This window comes from Tachypleus tridentatus, chromosome 4 (assembly GCF_004210375.1).
Source record: "Tachypleus tridentatus isolate NWPU-2018 chromosome 4, ASM421037v1, whole genome shotgun sequence".
Classification (NCBI taxonomy): Eukaryota; Metazoa; Arthropoda; class Merostomata; order Xiphosura; family Limulidae; genus Tachypleus; species Tachypleus tridentatus.
Genome location: NC_134828.1, coordinates 104,534,761 through 104,555,613, shown reverse-complemented (window position 1 = coordinate 104,555,613; position 20,853 = coordinate 104,534,761). Strand labels below are relative to the sequence as shown.

General features: G+C 32.8%; 1 protein-coding gene across 50 annotated transcripts in view; it reads left to right on the top strand.

Moving 5' to 3' along the window:
• Window positions 1-20,853, top strand: part of LOC143249819 (inositol hexakisphosphate and diphosphoinositol-pentakisphosphate kinase-like) — a 153,197-nt gene that overhangs the window by 99,940 nt on the left and 32,404 nt on the right. For 28 of the 50 annotated variants that reach the window (XM_076500338.1, XM_076500316.1, XM_076500317.1 and 25 more), the window contains 4 exons: window positions 3,191-3,305; window positions 5,933-6,040; window positions 8,303-8,422; window positions 18,174-18,329. In XM_076500338.1, coding sequence (XP_076356453.1) covers window positions 3,191-3,305; window positions 5,933-6,040; window positions 8,303-8,422; window positions 18,174-18,329 — 499 coding nt within the window. Of the gene's footprint in view, window positions 1-3,190; window positions 3,306-5,932; window positions 6,041-8,302; window positions 8,423-18,173; window positions 18,457-20,853 lie in introns of all 50 variants that reach the window. The other 22 variants (XM_076500319.1, XM_076500312.1, XM_076500327.1 and 19 more) reach the window with 3 other exon arrangements.

The following is a 20,853-nucleotide window of genomic DNA, read 5'->3' as shown; positions in this document are numbered from 1 at the left end:
CTGTGAGGTCCATGCAGTGTACTTTTTGTAAAAGGGCTAGAATATGCAAACTGTACATTGCTCTCCAAAGAATTATGGGAACTATCATACCTGATGTAAAGCCAGTAAGCATTGAGTTTTAATATTAGGTCACAAATTATCTGGAATGATAACAACTGCTTTACACATTTTTGAAGTGATGGCCCAATATTTGGTGTAGAAACGGGCAGCTTAACAGTTAAACTGTGATTGTGTTGGGTTATCTATGAAAGGTTGCTATGGGAATGTTATGTTACAGCTGCATTCTCTGTATTTGATTCTGGAACCTAGCTGTAGTTTCTGAACTTCCAAATGCCTTGTTTTTTATTAAGGTAATTTAAAGGAACAGGCCAAGGGATTTTGTGGGAATGAGAGTTTCATTGCAATGTTATGTTCCAGCTTGATAATACTCACTGTTAGATGTTGTGTTATTAATGCCTGAGCTTAGAGTAATAATGTAAACTACTTGGAATTGTTAGCCTAAGTCCTTACTCTATAGAATATCCATAAAATCATTTATTGCAAGAGTTGCCAAATGATCTCAACACAAATCTTCCCAGAACATTCTGCATCCTGATTGAAGCCCCTTGCCAGATAGATGTGTAGTTACTGAGTACTTAAACAGTATTGTATGTTTGCTATGCCCTACTTTCCATCATCTTCCTGAGGACCTCAGTTTGGAAATCCTTAATCTAGAGGTCTCATTAAAAAGGTTAGACTAGTCTTCTGGTCATCAAAAACTTAATGTTTTAGAACAACAGTGGAGGTAATTTGCACCAGACACCTGTCAAAAACTGATTGAAAGCATTTGCCCCCATTATTACAGTGGTAAGTCTACGGATTTATGACACTAAAATCATGGGTTTGATTCCCCTAGGTGGGCTCAGCAGATATCCCAATGTGGCTTTGCTATAAGAAAACTCACTTGAGAGTATTCATTGCAGAATAGCTGCAGTTAATTACATCTAAATTGGTGGTCATTGTGTGAGAGGGCTGATTTACATGGAACCCCTTCCCCCAATTTTACATACAGATACTTATGCAGGATAGTGGAGTTACAGATAAACTATTGTTATTGGAACTGTTTCACTATCAAACTTGTTGGATGTTTGCTTAAATTAATTAAACATGTTGCAACAATTGTTTTAACAGTTCTCACGCTTAAAAGTAAGAAACACAAAAGTTTTAAATTTTCTCTAAACTCGAGTTAACTCCAAAAGCTTTTGTATTATATACTCTTCAAAAAAAGAAAGGCAAAATTTGAGACAAATTGTTAACAAGTTTATTCCAGGTAGTTCTGTATGACATGTGTGAAACTTTGGACATTCACTGCTGAACATCCAAAGTCTGCAAAGGCGAAGTCCACACTCACTAGTTGAAGTTTAACATCACTCAACATCAATAACGAGTATGTCCCCCGTGAGCATCAATAACTGCTTGGCATCTCCTGCCCATTAGAAGCGATGAGATGACGAATCACATCCTGTGGAATGGCTGTCCACTCAGCCTGCAAAGCTGCTGCAAGCTGAGGTAGAGTCTGCAGTTGAGGTTGTCGTTGTCTCAGACATCGGTCCAACTCGTCCCAAAGATGTCCGATGGAGTTTAAATCTGGTGATCTGGAGGGCCAGGGAAGAATGTTGATCTTGTGATGTCTCAAGAAGACAGTGGTGAGTCGGGCTGTGTGAGGACGGCCGTTGTCATGTTGAAAAACGTCGTTGACGTTCACCATGATGGGTTGCAAATGGGGCCTAAGAATCTCGTAGACGGTTGCATACAGTCTGATTGGAAATCCTATGCAGCCCTGGTATGGTTGTGGCAGTAGACGTCGCAGTGGTGGTCCTATCCCGAAGGTGACATAACCGGATGTTGCGATCTTGTGCGGGCGTGGTCACACGAGGTCTGGCAGATCGTGGACAGTCAGGAGTTGATCCATGTTGTTGGTGACGATTCCATAGCCTTGTGATGGTGCTTTGGTGGACATTCACAGCTCTGGCAACATCTGATCGAGATTCGCCTGCTTCCAAGCGACCAATGGTGTTGTTGCGTTGTGCTTCAGTCAGTCTTGGCGTAATTGTATTGCGTGTTGGTGGCTTAACACTGAGCTATGGAAACCGAGAACCCGTCACTTTTATAGGAATTTTGCACATGTTGCACTTGCAGAACATGCAGATCTCTCAAACAAATTTATTGGACACAAATGCGTTTTGGCGAAAAATCCGATGTTTTCCTCTGTTTTCAAAGTGCACAACTTTTATTGTCAATTTGGTCTGACAATCAGTGCCTTAACACGTGTAACATCACATACTCTGAGCTTGTAATATTATTACATATATTTCTCTTTAAAATAAAAAAAATAACCCTTTTGCATTTCTTTTTTTGAAGAGTATATATAAAATACAACATTTTGGTAGAAAGCTGAATGGAATTAAATTTATTTTTTAGCACATTTTTTAATACGGTTTTGAATAAACAAAAATAAGGTTAAATTTTGTATCACCAGTAAAGACTATATTAAAGTGCTTGAACTATTATTTTCTATTCACTTATGTAGACATATCTTCTCAGTGTTATGACAAATATCCATTTATTCAGATATGACTCATTCAACTTTGCAATTTTTTGTCTCCCATTTAACTATGTGCATTGAAAGAAACTTAAAAACATGGTCCTTGTGTTATGTTACTTCTGTAAACTAGACTTATCTCGATTTTTGTTAATGTTTCCAAGGGCATTTTCTGTTTTACATTCGAAGGACTGCTGTATTTTTAGATTAAATCTGGTGAAAAGCTGCTTAACTTTCATCATCTCCAGTATGTGACTGGTAGCTACTCATTGAATAACCTGTTTTTCTCTGCTGGATACACATCCTCATATGCTTTAACATTAAAAAAGGTCCATTTCTTTAAGAAGCTAAAACTTCTTGTCCCTGTTGTTTTTTAAAACGTGAAATACAAAAATTACATGCCAGAAGTCCTGTAGCTTAACCCTTTCAGAAGGGCTAGTTCCAAGTGCCACAGTTTACCAAAATTGTACAAGTGAGTCAAGACTTAGAAAGTCTTACTGTGTTAAGTGTGTTGTCACAGGTTACTAGGATGACCAAGGGCATGGTTTAAGGCATAGATATTTTTTTAAAAGCTTATTAATGACCACTAACATTCTACCAATATTACAGGTATTCTCATGGTGTATCATCACCAGGGCGGCATGTGAGAACACGTCTCTATTTCACGAGTGAAAGTCATATTCATTCGTTACTGACTGTGCTGCGTTATGGGGGACTGTTGGATGTAAGTGGATCAGCTGCTACGTGTTAAAAAAAGGATTTTTTTATTTAAAAAACAAATTAGAGAATTTGACATAAAGATATGTTAATAAAAGTAAAGTACATTTATAAACTTCTATTTAAAAGAAAAAAAATGGCAGGTTTTAAAAAAACTTAGTATTCTTCATTGTTTTATCCAATATATTATCTGGTTGGATTTACTTGTGCATAAAAAACAAGCCCTGCAGAAGCAAATCGGTATGTCTGAAGATTTACAATACTAGAAACGTGGTTTTGTTACCCATGGTGGACAGAGTACAAAATAGCCTGATATGATTATTTTTATTATATTAATTGGTTTCATTTTAGAATTAGGTAACCAATTATTTTACATTAATTGATGCTCAGAAGTAATGAATTAGTCTAATTAACTGTCCAGCTCTAAACAGAACAAAAATGACACATGAAGCACTGTTATAAGTTTAGGCTCATATGGGCATAGTTCCCCAAATCTGCTTGACATCTCATATTTCTTGATAATAATAAAAAAATAAAAAGTTAGTTTCTAGGTGGTAAGAATGCAGAGCTCTTACTGTTGGACAAAATGTGCGACTCCCTCCATGTAAGAAATCCTCTCAGAAGTTTAATATAGTATAGCTTCCGTATGTTCAAGAAAATTTAAATTGTCAGAAGTTAATAAAACAGTAAATAGTTTGGTTATATGTGGAAAAAAATCCAAACTACTTTTGAATCAGAGCTAAAAGCTTTTTGGGGTGGTGCAAATTATTTCAAATAAATTATAAGCCTAACATTGTAACTGAGTACGAAAACTGCGGATTGCCAGTGAGTTCTGTGTGACCTGAAACATTGGGATAGTGATATAACATAGGTCTATTTCTAGATAATTGTTGTTATTAAGCTGCGGACCAGTAAACCGCGAAATTGCTCAAGCCACTGTAGCAAGTCTTGTGAGCGAGGATTATCGCAGCTCACTGCTAATTTAAGAACGTGTAAAAATGCGGCTTACGAATTTAATCCTGGCTTTATAACTTCAAGGGGATATTTAAAAAAAATTTGCTTTAATTTGGAAATAAATAAAATATATTACAATAGAAATCGACCCTTAATCTACCTTATTTGCTCTCTATGTTAGCTTTATGGAGGCTGCCATTGTTACCGAATCACACCTCTCCATACATAAAAGTTAATCCGCGATAAATCCGTGAAAAAAGTGATCAATAATTAAAGTATTATTTTTAATTCGATAATCCGATTTTATGATCATGCAATGGCTCGGATGAGGCTCCTCGGCGGAGCTGTTGGCGACTCCGGCTTTTCAGTCACAAAGGTTTAAGCCGCGGTTAAGCAGGTTGACCCCCCCCCCAAATACCGTGGTTTAACGGCGCTCCACTGTATCAGGTATAGATGTAATTAAGAAACTGGTACTGTACACGAGTTACATTCACAGAGATTCCTTAAAAAAGAAAATTGTTGATATTTTATTTGTATATTTCTGCTTGTTTATGAGTTACTACTGAAATTAGCGAGTGACTTGTTTACTTATATCCATCGGTCTTGACTAGCATTTCTCCATCACACTCTCTGTTTCTTGATTGTTAGAAGAGTTTGACAAGACCAAAAAAAATTCTTGTTGTACTACTTGTTTTCAGGTTGGAAATTATGTACAAAATTGTATTCTTAAAAATTTGGAAAACTTTTACAAGTCTATTAGAAATTTTGATTTATGTATAAAAAAAAGTATTATTACTAAAGATTTACCTGTGAATTTACAAAGCTGTCACTGAATCAGTCTTCTTAAGTGAAAGGTGGTTTTCATGTTAAGAATAAAATACTTTTTTATCTTAAAGTTTTCACTTTTCATGTGCATAACTTTTAAAATCTCATAAATATATATCAGTAGCTTCATATTTCAGTGAAATCAAAAGATACAAAATTCAAAATAATTTTATTTGGTTTTAGATGAGTGCAAGTTGTAACAGCTGTTTTGTATCTGCTTTCTTTTAGTTCTGCAGTGTGCTATAGACCCTCTTAATAGTTTGTAAAAACCAATATATTACAGTATAACGTCTTATAATCAAGCTACAATCACTCTGCGATATGTTAGTGGTTTCCTGGAGAAAGGATATCAAATATCAGGAGAAATTTAATTTATTTTTCAATTCAGTTTTGTTATCTAACCTAATAAGTTTCTGCTTTTATGTCTTAGTACTTTTGTTGAAATATATATGATGATAAATAGAAACTATGCTTAAAATCAAGACATCACTTCTAGCCTTAATGAAAAGTCTAAAATGAACAAATCAAATTGACAGATGCTTTGTGACACAGAGTAGTAAAGATTAAGAATTCATTTGAATATTTGCATTCAAATTAAGAAACTAAAACTTAGGTTAAAAATTGACAAAAAATAATAATAAATTTAATGAAAATTGAGTGTTACTGTGCATAATGTCTGTGGCATGCATACTTCCATGCATCAGTAGTATGCCAAAGGTAAAAAAACACGACTATACACCATGTACAAAATATCTATTTATAACATGGTTGATGATATTTGTGTATGAAATATTCAACTGTTATGCATCAAGAGCTAATTTTGTATTTTATCCAATTTTTGTATGGCGATTTCAGGATGAAAAGGATGAACAATGGCATAGGGCAATGGAATATGTGAGTGCTGTTTCAGAACTGAACTACATAACACAAGTGGTAATAATGCTTTATGAAGACCCTACAAAGGTAAATTGCTTATTTAATTAAAATTATTTAGTTATTATAATGGGAAACACGAGCTTGGAAATTACAGTATGAAAAAAAAATTCATTGAATTAGCAGTAAAGGTTATAATAGCCCTGTTTTCTAATTGCAAGGTACTGTAATAACCAGAACAAAAAATCAGAAACTTAATTTATTATCAAAGAATCTCATTGTGTTTAAATGTGTGATTTTTGTGGTAAAAGAATTAATATTCTTTGTAATTGGAATGTTGATTCATCACTCTTTCACTGTTCAATATCTTAGCTCAGTAAAGTATTTTCTCTTACTGTTATCAAGTGTTTATAAGGTCTAAGGATGTTTGAATTATGATTTCAGTTTTTTCAGTCTTTTTATAAAATTTCAGATTTACATACTAATAAAGAACTGTCATGCTAAATCACCTGGTATCAAATGTGAATGCTATATTAAATATATGTGTGTGTGTGTGTGTGTGTGTGTGTGTGTATATATATATATATACATATGTGTACTTTCTTAAGTTTATGGGTAGTAACATTATTCTCTTAATTTTTAAAATGTAAATGTTTTAACTGTTGTATTCGTTGCATCACTGGTGTTTAGATTTGCCATGAATTGCAATTGCTAAATCTACTTGAAACTGGAATAACAGTTCTTTAGAATTTATCGATAGATGATTGTACAGTGACATTTGTATCTATAAAAACTGTACTTCAACATGTTTAAGCTTTAGTTTTTGTGAACAATCATACCCCACTTAGTTTTTTGAAAAGAATGATACAAAGCATTGATTACATATAAAGAGCAATCAGTATTTTGCTAAAGTTAAATATATTTTATTTCCAAATTGTCAGAACAAACAAAAACTGTACATATATGGTGAGGTACATAATTATTCTCTTCAGAATTTCCAAAGCTTCATTGAACTTTCCCACATAATTGTGTTAAAATTTAGTACAAGACTTCAGTCTTCATAAACTCAAAAGAATTTTGATTTTTATAGTTTTTTGTTGTTGTTGTTTTGAGAAGTTTAATTTGGCAACTTTAGTTTTTAGTTTTGTTTGTGTTTATTTGTGATTTTATTTAGCCTTGAATCAACTTTTTTAATTTCATTTGTTTTAAATTTGGTGGGCTTTGCTGAACAAATTTTACTTATGTAGATGATTTCAGTGTATTTTCTTGCTACCAGCTATTATTTCACATTCAAGAATATTTTTCTTTCTTACATGTTTTTAAAATAATTTTTAATAAGGTAGTTTTATGCATATCTCAGCATAGTGAAAAATGTTTTTTGAAACTATAGAAATAATACTTACTAATAATTTGTTGTTGCTCCTTCCAGTAAGGTGTTTAATTTTTTGTGAAGTTCTTTTTTTATTCAGATGATTGCATTGGAATAATTTAGGAATAAAAAGATTTTTCGTGGTGTTTTACATATCATTGTATAATTTCAGAGCATATCTTTTCTTATCTAAAATAATTTAATATAATTTGGAAGTTACTCAAACTTCAAGTCCTGTGAACTAAAGGTAATATAATTTTTGTAGAATGTAAGAAATAATTATTACTGTTGAAAAATTAAATTGACAGTTGAATTTAGTGTTAATATATTTTCTATTTTAGTTTTGTTATTAGAAACTTTGTAATTTAGGAACAGTTAATTTTCTGATGCTTTGTAAGTTAAACTGACCTAAATTTTATTGTTTTGTGTTTGTTTAGTTAATAATCAATTGAAAAAATTATTCAAATCTAACCTTAATTGTGTATTTCTCATTAGTTTTCATACTTTTAGCTCTGCTAACTTTATCTGTATAATTCATTAGCTTGGGAATCAGCAATATTATGAAATACCAGGTGTTTAGATGTGTGATGTAGGTTTTTATTGTAACACAGACCACATAAACTTGCTCACAATTTTTGTTAATGTTGTAAATTGCTTAATATGAAATATGTACATATGCACAAAAATAGTAAGTTGATATGAAAAGTTTTCAAGTTAAGACACTGTATAAGATGTCCTGCTTGTAGTTAATTTTAGAAGACTGATAAGAATTGTCTGTGATACATCAACAGACTTCCTATGTCTGGTGTTCAGAGAATATCATGTTTACCTTTAACGTTCCAAATATATTTTCTCACATGGTGCATTACTTTTGTTACATTAATTTAAACTAGATAGTGGACTTAGGGAACTGTAATACTTCTGTACATGTGAATGCATCAAAATAGAAAAAATATATCATGACTAATGTTTTTCTCTCCCAGGATCCCTCTTCAGAAGAAAGATTTCATGTGGAGCTACATTTCAGTCCAGGTGTAGTATGCTGCGTACAGAAAAACCTTCCACCTGGACCAGGCTTTCGTCCCCAGTCGCGGAATGGTCCTGTTAGTGTTTTGTGAATTGACTTGGCTATTAGTCTTAGACTGGTTTCATTGTACCTATTTACCAAAAGTTTATTTTATTTTTTCTAATAAACATTTTGGAATACATAAATTAATTTTTTTTTTTCTTGTATATCCTGTTAGTACTGATATAAGTTAACTGATTTATTGTGGTTGAACAAGGAAGATGTATTCAAAATTGACAACACATAGCTGCACCTTTGAAATTTGTTATTGTTCCATAAAGTTTCTGTATAATAGTAATACATTCATGTTCTTTGCTTGTTGCTGCATGGCATGCTTTTATCTTTCTTTATTATTATTGTATCTTGCTATTTCCTTTGTGAAGTCTGGCTTTAATACTACTGCAGAATGAACAGTGGTAGTGAGTATAGAGAACTGCAGTCAGTATGCTTGAAGTTTCATGTTCAATCATTGCTTCATGTATTTTTTTAAGAATTGAGATGTGGTGATGTTGTGCATGATCTTGCCATTATGATTAAAATAATTGTTTTTAAGGCTGATATACTCTTAGATCTTGAACTTTTAAAAACTTGCTTGTAGCAAACTTATATTTTTAAAAGTCATATTTTTCTGTACATTTTCAATGAATCTTTTGAGAGTCGTAAAAACATGGGACCTAGTGGTTAGGATACTTGCGATCTGCTGGTCATGGGATTAAACCTGTTATTAAGCATGCTTACACTTGCATATTATTATTATATGATGATAACTCCTGTTGCTCATTGGAAAAGGGTATTACAAGAGTTGGAGGTGAGTGGTGTTGATTATCTGCCTTATGTGTAGTTTGCCAATTAAAAATTAGGGATAGCTAGCACGGATAGTATACAAGTAGCTTTGTGTGCTAAGTTCAAGAAACCTTCATAAAATTATTGTTTTGGAAATTTATGGATGGAATCGAACTTGTACAAATTGGTATAAATTTGAAGGTTTTTCCTTTGTATATTTTACTTGGAATAGTCGATAACATATATCCTTGGATTTTGAGATATTACACTGGACTGCTTTGTAATTTGAAAAGTGCAATATATTATATTGCTTGATGTCCATTTTCTATATGGATATATTTGTAACTACCCTAGCTACTGGTATAGCCAGTCTATGAGTTACAATGTTTAATATTATTCCTTGTCTTGTAGCTGAAATAGCTACTAATTTCATTGTTCTGTAACAGCAATATATTTTTAGCCAGGTGTATTCTTTCCATGTTTATGTTTTTATGCATGTATTCTGCATTTAGTTCTGGCATTCTTGTTAACAAGATGTCAAAAATCATTAACCTCTGCTGATTCTCTTATTTAAGTAAAGGTTTGCATATGGCAGTGGCTAGAAACATGTATTATTGTGTCCATTCTTTGGGGCCAACAGCATTTCAAGGAGAAACACAGATACTTGTACAAATTGGTATGAGCTGGAAGGGTTCTTCCTGTTGTATGTCATTTGGAATATTCAGTGGTCTACAAAGCTTTACATGAAGTGATACTACACTTGGACCATTTCTGTAATTTGAAAGTAAAATATAACAGTGTTTGTGGTTCTTGTTCTGTGTAGGTGTCTTTGGAAAGCTCTTTTTCACCCTACTATCCAATATAGACCATCTGTGAGATAGAGACTGATCAGTTTGTCATACTTGTGATGACATTTATTGAAAAATAAAGATTTAAATTTTTTTCACTGGGATTTTTTTTTCTTGAGTATCTTCAATTTATTTTTCACTTCAGAGGAATTATGAATTGATGCCATCAGGCAGAGCTTGATGGTGTCTTATGATCCAGTGAATCTTAACAGTAAGACTGAAGCCTTCTCGACTAGCATGGCACTGATAATCCCTCAAAACCTTATCTAGTGCTTGAAGTTCACATGCATTGTGTTTCTTTATGATACTGATGTACATTGCATCATTTTGCACAAAAATTTGCCAAAGAACCATATTCAGAAAGATGTGTACTTCTCTAAACATTTTGAATGAGACAAGATCCTCCCCCACAGATGTCCAACCTTTCAATGGCACAGCAGTAGAAAAGCTGATTGTGGGAATCTGATGGCTTCACCAGTTAAGTATAGAAGTGGTGTGAAACAGGAGATCATGTCAGTTTTCAAGCAGGTGGCTAGGAAAGATTTTGACATTTTCTCAAATTTTTGAATTAAGTTATTGCTTAGAATTGGTGGATTTAGATAGTGTAGTGTCTGACATTGGACATAGTACATTAAAGCACTTGGAAGATGAGCAATTGGGCAATTAGAACACAGTTGTAAAAGAGTTTTATTACAGTTTTGGAATTGTGATAAGAGCTATCCATAGAGCCAAGTTCCAACTTTGAAGACCTCACAGGAACTCAGTCATTTACAGGGATGATTTGAGAAAACTACATGAGAGACTTTTCTGAGCATGTCTTCTTGTGATCACGATGAAATGTTCATCAGTAAGTTCATCAAAGATCTACTGAGCTAACCATTACATGGTTCTGAGAGGCTTTTTGTATCTCACAAAGCATAAAGGGATACCAGTGTTCTGTTTGGACTTTTGGTTGGTGATGTTAATAATGCAACTGTCTTTTTTTTACCTCTTACCGATGAATGCTTTGGTGTATTTGAAGTTGCTTATTAATTCATTACCTAAATCTAGCATCATTACTTCTGGGTGATGAAAGTAGAACTAAAACTTCTTTCAGTACTGGAAGGGTTCTTTTGATTCTGTTTCATGCCATTTAGCCTGTGTAATGCATCTGCCATTTTTAACAATGTCCGTGATAGGAGAGATGTTTCATCTATGATAATACCAAGTTCATTTTTGTTACATATTTGAAATTGTAGCTAAGAACTTGAAAATGATATTCCAACATGTGAGGGATGCATGCTTGAAATTGAGAATAGGAAAATGCATACAGAACTACAGTTTCTTTGTCACATAATCAGTAAAGATGGGGCACCCAATGACTTTGCAAAGATTGCAGTGGTCCAAGATTGGTCTCTACTGCACAATTTTACTAAAGTTGATGTGTTTTGAATAGAAATTGGAATGTGAAGATACTTTTTATATCTTGCAACTTGCCTTTGTCAAGCTTCAGTGTTAGCTTATGATCAAACTTACCCATTAATTTCGGATAAAGGTGCCAGTGAAAGTGGGATTGGCATGATTTGCCACAAGTACAACATGGCATTGAATGCATGAACATGAAAGTCATATTCTGAGAGCTCGTTTCAGTTTGAGTATGTTTTGTACATTACCACAACTACTTTTATAATATAGAGTTAACCATTTGAGTGGACCAAAAATCACAGAAATGGTTACTTTTAAAAATTGTGTTGGATAATTATTATACAAGAGCATAACTTCTTTGTACAGTGTCATAGTGGTTAGGGTCTGAGCTCCAAATCTGTGTTTTATGGAATCAAATCTCCATCATTGAATGTGCTTGTCCTTTTAGTCATGGGACATTATAATGATACAATTAATCCCACTTTGAAAAAAGAGTAACCCAAAAGTTGACAGTGGGTTGTGTAGACCAGCTGCCTTCCCACTCATCTGTTATTGCTAAATTAGGGACAGATTGCACATATAAACCCTTGAATAGCTTTTTGCAAAATTCAAAATTAATCAATCTTTGTACATCATTGTCTGGGTCAGCAGTAAAGAGATCCCAACAGGTTATCTCACCAACAAATGAAATAAAATCTGTTGTGTTTTTTCTATGTTTGGAACTCTAGAGGTAACCCTGACATAAGTTAAGCATTACTTTCCATGTAGGAAAATAGTGCGTGTCCATCACAAACTGGTAAATATAGTAATGAAACACTTGGTGTCTGACACCTGTGAAATTAGTTACCATAGCAGGATGGTGTGTTATACCATTGAATAAACTACTGAGATGTAGCATGCAACCTTTGTTGTAAATAGTAGTCCCAAAAGCTCTAAGACAGGAAATTATTTCGTCTGTACTTAATGAATGAATTGAAGGACACCAAAGTGTCATGCACTGTTGCAAATTTTTAGAAGTGATTTTTACAGCCACATTCTCGTGACTATGTGGGCACTATACTACCCAGAAGAGAAGAAAAACTGGCTGTTTCAGGGAAACTAAATTTGTCTCCATTGAGAATCACCCTGTGAGTATCTGATCCTTTGCTTGAAACTGAAAAAGTTAAATATATGCTGGTCATTATCAACCACTATGCCTAGTGGGCTGAAACTTATCCATTAGCTGACATAATATTACAGTTCATTCCAAATGTGCTTGCTAAACAACTAGTATCATATCTTGGTATACCTCAAGAAATCTCTAGAGATCAAGAAACTAATTCAACATCCAGTGGTTTGCAAACTTGTGTTAGGTATGGTGAAAACATGAAAGCTACCATATTGTCCTCAGTCTCATAGTTTATCTGCAGAGCTGGTACGGATTATCAAGCAGGTAGTTGCTATGGTTGATGACCCTGACCAAACTAATTGGGAGCACCTAATGCATGTCATGATGGTATAATTTATAACTGAACATTTGGCTAGCTGTTTTCCATACCTTTTGATGTATAGTATTAGTTGTCATGGAAATCAAGCTAGAGGTGTTGTATAATACAAGTACACATTGGTTACCATGTGACATAACACAAATGATAAAGGAGTTGGGCAACTATCCATCGTTGACACGTGATGCCAAGAAGGGTTGTGATCCCAGGAGAAGGATCCTGAAAATAAGACCAGATGTAAAAGCAGCCCATATGTGTTGCAATATCAGGAGATGTAAATGTTGTATTTTCTTCTTTTTTTTGCAGTAAAAATATTCCTTTTGTTTTTTTTACTAAGTTTATTTCATGGATTAACTTTAATTTTACTTGCTTTCAGTTTTATATTATGATCCTGTGGTAAGTGACATCTGAATGATTTTTAATTTTATTCATGGGGCAGTATTAAAATATTTTGTATGATTTTTTGTATTTTTATAGCTAATGTCATGTATATTTACCACTTGGTTTAACTTTTTTTGGTTTAAGCTATAATTTTGAATTTATTCTTTTTTGAATCTTTGTGTTTTTCTCAGTGTATTTGTACTTACCTGTTACCATTATGTCTGAACTAGCATACCATACACCACCATTAACAGTACACGCTCATACGATCGTTAAGAAACTAAGAAATTTAAACCAACGAATTATCAATAGAAGAAATGACATCTATTTTATTCAACAAGGTAGAAAGGAACAACTAACACCTAATTTTGTAAAAATTTTGTAACACTTTCAAAAAATTTTAATAAATACACAAACATTATTCAAAATTTACAGAAAAAACTACTTAAAGCCATGTTGAACACGAAATACAAAGAACTACATGACTTACAAAAACAAAAAATGAACCTAGACCATCAACTGGCATGCTGCATTAATCCAGAGATTTACGGACTTATACAATGAAATATAAACCAAATCAATACTAAGAACGACAGAGACAAAAAGATCTGCCACAACAAAAAACTAGAAAAACTAAGATGCAAACAACAGAAAAGACATCAACATGACAAACCGTTGACTAACCTCATAATTAACAGATCCGACCGACAATTAAACACAGACGAGATACATTTACTTAACAAAGGACTCAACTTCGCAATAGCACCTAGGTACATTCCAACCTTGGAAATCAAAACATGTTTAGAAGATCTAGCCAGGAGACTTGTGATACTTTCTACAGAAAACAAAAACAAAGAAACAACCAAAAACAACCAACAGAAAGAAGACAACTTAGATAATTTTATTGACATCCAACAACCAAACTTCCCAGGTAAAATTACAAATTTATATTTTCCAGAAACACCTAAAAACAACATCTTAAACGATTTTTTCAAAGAATTTTCTCACAAAACCATCAACGTAATTTCACAAAACAGAAAACTAAAAAACAACCTTACAAAAAGAGACATTAATTCCATTAAAAACCTAAAACAAGACAAAAACATAAAAATTCTAAAAGCAGATGAAGGTAACGCTATAGTCATAATGAACACGAATGAATACATCCAAAAAATGAAGAACATCCTATCAGACACGAACAAATTTAAACCAATACACACAAATCCAACAAAGACACACGAGACACAACTGAACAAATTACTACTACAGATGAAAAAAGCCAACACAATTTCACAAACACTTTATTCCTACCTACATAAAACCGACTCACGCCACACCACAAATATACAGCATCCCCAAACCTCATAAACCAGATTGTCCATTACGACCAATAATGTCCACATACGAATCGTTTAGTTACAATCTTGGTAAATACATAGCATGGACATTCTCCAAATATGTAACATCAGCCAGCTCATTCATCAAAGACTCTTTTAATTTCAAGTCTAATCAAAATCAACTTAATCACTAAGCCTTAATGGCCAGTTTCGATGTTATATCCCTCTTTACAGAAGTTCCAACCACTGAAGCCTGCAAGATAGCCTTAGAACTCTATATCCGAGACCCTAACCCAACAACAGACATTCCCAGTAACCAATTAGCAACCCTCATATAATTCACCACGATAAAGACAAACTTCAATGTTTACAACCAAAACTATATACAAACAAATGGCCTAAGCATGGGCAACCCAGTATCACCAGTTCTAGCCAATATTTTTATGACACAAGTTGAAACACAAGCAATTAACACAGCATTACATTCACCACTATACTGGTACAGATATGTAGATGACACGGTTGCGGGATTCAAATCTACAGAACACATACTTAATTTTTTCAATCACATTAACTCTATACATCCCAACATTAACTTCACATGTAAACAGGAAGAAAGCAATCAAATATCATTTTTTAACCTCAAAATTACAAGAACCGACACACAATTCAAAACAGAAATCCACCAAAAAATCACCCATACTGGAGTATACATTCCTTGGGACTCAGCACATGAAACAAAACAAAAACTCAACATACTAAGAAACCAAATAAACACAGCCATAAAACTATGCTCACCAGATAAAATTAACGATGAATCAGACAAAATAAAACAATACTTCACCAACATCAATAAGTGTCCTCCACAAACCGTAGAAAACATTGTACACACACACCAAGACAGAAAGCAAAATCATCCAACAAAAGTAAATATATATCACGAATCAAAAAATCACGAAACCATATACTGCTGCATACCATATATTCCTGACGTCAGCAGACAAATAACCAACATTTGGCAAAACTAGTAACAAAATATGACATTCCAGTTAATACCAAATTTATTTAAAACCAGGCACAAAACTGAGGTCTATACTATGTAAAACTACACTGACAAACACCACACCAACATTATTTATAAAATACAATGTGATAACTGCCACAATTTCTATATTGAGAAACAAGTAGAAAAATGGAAACCAGACTCAAAGAACATAAAAAGTCACCTTCACACATTTTCAAACACTGCAAGTCAAATAAACACAACATAACCATAGAAAACACTCAAATACTAAATAGAGAAACAAACATAAACAAACTCAAAATTAAAGAAGCCTTACTTATACAACAACTTAAACCCAAAATATACCAATATAAAGGAATGCCTTTATACCTATATTAATATAATAAAATAAATAAAATTATATTCAAACATCTAACACCGCCCTCTACGTTCCGACACTCAGTTGCACGACCCCTTTCAAGCATGTGGTCAGCTTCCGGTTAGTTACCTCTTTCTTTGTGAACCAGACGATGACCGAAGAAGGTCGAAACGTTGTTCGCTCTTCTATGTAAAATGTTTTCTCAACCCAAACGAGCCGTATATTACGATATATTAATATTGCTTTAACTTTTATTTTAATTTAATATCTGATTTACTTTTATTAGTTGCTAGTTTGTTTTTTCCACATGTCTGTGTGTAAGAAAAGAATAACAGCATCTTAATATAAATAATTAGCTTCTCTGTTTGGCAACTGATGCATAAAGCTAATGTTTAGGCCTAGAAGACTGAGGTAAGGAGGGGAATTATCTCTACTGTTACTAAACTTCCATAGCAAATACAAAATTTTCCTTAAGTCAGGTAATTTTTCTGAATTTTTGTTCAATTTGATAACCAGCAGGTAAAGATTACATATGTCAATAGCTTGTATCAGTTTTGCCCTGTGTCTGTGTCCACTCCTTTAAGGATAGAGTCTACTTTGTACAAATTGGAATGATTTTGAAGGTTTTTTCTCTGTACACTTTCTTGAAATAGTCGATTACATACATATCCTTGAATTTTAGGATACTACATTGGAATATTTTTTTTTTAATAATTTGAAATGTGAAATACATCATATGGATTGAGATCCATTTCCAATAAAGTTATGTTTGTAACTACCCTGGCTGGTAGCATAGTCAATCTTTAGGTTAAAATCTAGCAAATTCACAATTCCATTTATTGTGAATAAAGATTTTGATAATTTGTTCACTGACATTTGCCCCCTGCTAGTACAGCAGTATGTCTACAGATTTACGATGGTAAAATCAGGGGTTCAATTCCCCTCAGGGGGAATGTCGCAGATAGCCCAGTGTGGCTTTGCTATAAGAAAAAACACACTCACTGATTTTCATTTGTTTTGTTTTTTCTTGATAGTTCTAATTCTGCAGTTTTGTAAATGCTTTAAATCAGAACACTCAAATACAGCACCTGCAAAAGTAAAAGCAAATTAGGTGACAAATAACATTTGACATCTCAATAGCCTTTCTTTCCAAAGTGTACATGCCTGCAAGCACACTAAAAAAAAACTGTGCATATCATTTAAAACCTATACACTTATTTAAATATATATTAGTTAGTGTTCAGTGCTGACAAGTAGAACAGGACAGGTTCATTTAATAGTCAAGATAAAGTTTATGTTACACCAGAGATGTTTTTTATTCACACTACCCACAGTTGGTATAGTAATTAAAATCAGCATTGTTTAAAAATAGCATTTCAGATCCATGTTTCATGTACAACAGGTAGCTGCCCAGAGACCTTTCATTCAGTACCAGAACTTATCTCCCAAGTTATACGACAAAAGTTTGATGTAAAAAAAAATTTTTTTTTACATGTCTATATTTTGAAATCTGTAACAGAATAATTAAGAGAAATATGTGAATAAAAACATTTTTAGTTTATTCTAATTTGGATCACAGATATTAGGCTTACCTACCAAAACAAAAATGTAGAAGTAACCACTGTGAACTGTTACAAAGCATGTGATAAAAGCGTGTAATAAGTGGATGAATTTTAGAGTTATTGTAAGTATTACATGAACATGCATAACTTTTAAGTAAATGAGGTTTGCACAGTACTTGAATGTTCTTTCACATTTGTTTATAACTTATGTATGATATACCCTTTTACTTAGCTTTTCTGATATATATCTTCCTCCTATTGATCACTAACTATCTTTCTCACTCTGTGACTGTTGCCTTGCTTGTATCAACTGGTTCACACAGACAAATACATTTATGTGTATCACTTCTTGTGTACATTTACTTGTAATGCATTGGGAACTTTGTTATGTTTCACATTCATTAGTTCATTAACTGCATACAGTACTTGTTATACAAGTAAACATTTTTGTTATTCATAAACATTATAGGGTTCCTATGAAAATGTATAAAGTCATCTTGGAATAATAATTCATTGAGCGGTGTCTATTTGAACACTTTACTCTTCTCAGGACAGACATGAATAAATTGGAAACTAATTTGTGGGCCTCTTTCCTGTTCTTACATAGAAAGAAGGACCGATTTCTCTTGGCAGCCAACCCTCGACTGAGAAAAAAGGGTTGGCAAGCCTTGCTGATGTAGACAAACATGGCCGTATTGATGAAGAAGATGATGATATAACATTGGAGGAAGAAAGTAAAGATCATGATGTAGGTAGTGATTCTGTAAGTGGACAAGCTGTTGTATTCGCGACCAGATCTAGTTCACGTATGCACAACAAACTGCTTTGCACAACAGACACAAGACAGGAACTGTGTTTAATTATCAGCTTTCAGTATCAAATTAACTTTGGTAATTGTTATACACATTTTATGTATATTTTTCTACTTATGCATGCCAATGTAGAAGTGAATGCTTTTACTTCAAATGTTTGTACAAAATGTATATGAAGCTTCTGTCCAGTATGTGGTAGTTGAATCTAAACAGTCCTTTTCCATACTGGATGATTGATACTTTGTGGGTCCTCCCCCATTTTGTTCTTGGAAAGTTTGCTTGTTGAATCCTGCAAAAATGGCTTTCCTCCCCTTTTTTTTTTTAACAGTTGCTTGTAAATATTGGAATTATTACACTATTTTAACAAAACTAAATTAACTCAAGATGAGTTTCTTAGAAAGCTTTAAACATTTCTCATCTTTCAGTATTATTCAGATAGACTAATGTTTTTTTCAGTGAAACTTACCTCAAAACAGCATAAGAAAAATAGTAATTTAGAAAATGTTAGAGTAACCTTTATAAAAGAGCAAATTAATGGTTATAAAGTTATTTATAGAAGTAGAGACAAATTACACTAAAACCATTAATATATTCTAGACTTCATCAGAACAAAAATTATAAACTATTGATGAATATATTGTTCATAATTGTTTATTGTTCACTAATCTGGTGTTCAGTTTTTTAAAACATTAGAAAATATTTGTAAAAAAAACAAGTAGTTTTTTATCTCTAATTGTAATTATTTTACAGGCCTGGTATGACCAGGTGGTTTGGGTGATTGACTCGCGAGCTGCAGGTCACATGTTTAAATCCCTGTCTCATCAAACATGCTTGCCCTTTCAGCTGTTTGGTATTTTAATGTGACAGTCAATCCCACAATTCATCAGTAAAAGTTGGCAGTAGGTGGCAATGACTAGCTGTCTTCCCCCTCATATTTCACTGTTGAATTATGGACAGCTATTGCAGAAAACCCTCGTGTAGCTTTGCACAAAATTTAAACTAAACCCAATTATTTTATAAATTTTATTCCTTTGATTTTTCAAGGGAATTTATTTTAAATTTGTAAGTGCTTTAACTATACCTGTACCTATGTATATGTACTCATTGCATCTGCTCTATGGTTTGTTAGGTTGAATGGTAAAAAACAAAGTTTGAAATCTCAGAATTACTTCTGCAGATTATGTAGCTTCTGCAAAAAAAATACCATTTTTCTGTATTTGTTTATGAATTCACAGTTTTAAAATTGTGAAAAGGTTTCATTGTGATATTTTTAAGAAACCCTTAAAATGCTCATCTTTATAGGTCTTAATGATTTCCCACATTCTTTCAATCCTTTTGTATAAGTTTTTATTTTATAAAACTAAGTCTTATCTTTGTTTTGATTCAAGAAACAAGGTACATAGTTTACCTGTGTTTAAAATAACTGGTGTGTGTTAACTTTTTTTTTTTTTTGCTGTGCCAAAATTGCAAGCAGTCCAAACTTTTTTTGGTAAGCTGTTAATTATAAGGTTTCACTTTAACATACATAATAATTTTTATGTGTTTGTAGCTACATTTCATTTTTCTGATTTTCTTTGTGTATTGAAACAGTCACTTAGACTAAAATATCCTAATGCAAAAAAAAAAACCTAACACAGCAGCTTTGACAGTGAAATGGAACTTGGGACTGTCCACTAAAGAATGATTTAACTAAGCCTACTTTATCACCTTCCATAAAAACATATAATTGAAGTATAAAATAGTAAAATAAACTTTAAAATAAAAAAAGACAAATTGGAACTGTAATTATAGTGGAAGTTGTTTATCGGTACTTCTTTCCATACCAACATCAAACCACCAAACTTGCCTTTTTAACACTTTATTCTGACTTCTGTACAAATTGCTCCTGAGCTGAAATCATTGTTTTTACAGCGTAAAATGAATATGAAAAACAGCTTTTATTAACTTTTTATATGGGTAGCCTGGGACTTCTTGAAGATAAAATATAGGCAGTTATATTACACCATAAACACTAAGGTTGAGAAATAATGATTGTCTGGAAATAGATAACGTAACAAACTTGTGTATTCCATGTTATAAGAAGAGATTAGTGCTATTTGGTTCAAAACTATTATAACCTCTTTTTGCTGTATTATGCTCTTAAAAATTCAGGAATTTTTTAAACAAATCAGGAGTGTGATTACATCAAGCCAAAATCAAAATTTGCAAATCTTAAAATTGCTTATGTAGAAAGATTAAAATAATAGTTTCTTAAACGTATTTTAACTCGAGTATTTTTTTCAGTGTATGGAAAACAGATACAAGCTCATTTACTATGTTGTTTTTAATTTAATGATACTTGTTCTTGAGGTGGGCTATATTCATCTGGGCATCAAAGAGTGAATATTGGTTACTACACATACAAGCCATGCAAAGTAACATCACTTTTCATATCCAGTGATAGCTGGTAAATATTTCCTGATGAAATATGGTTAA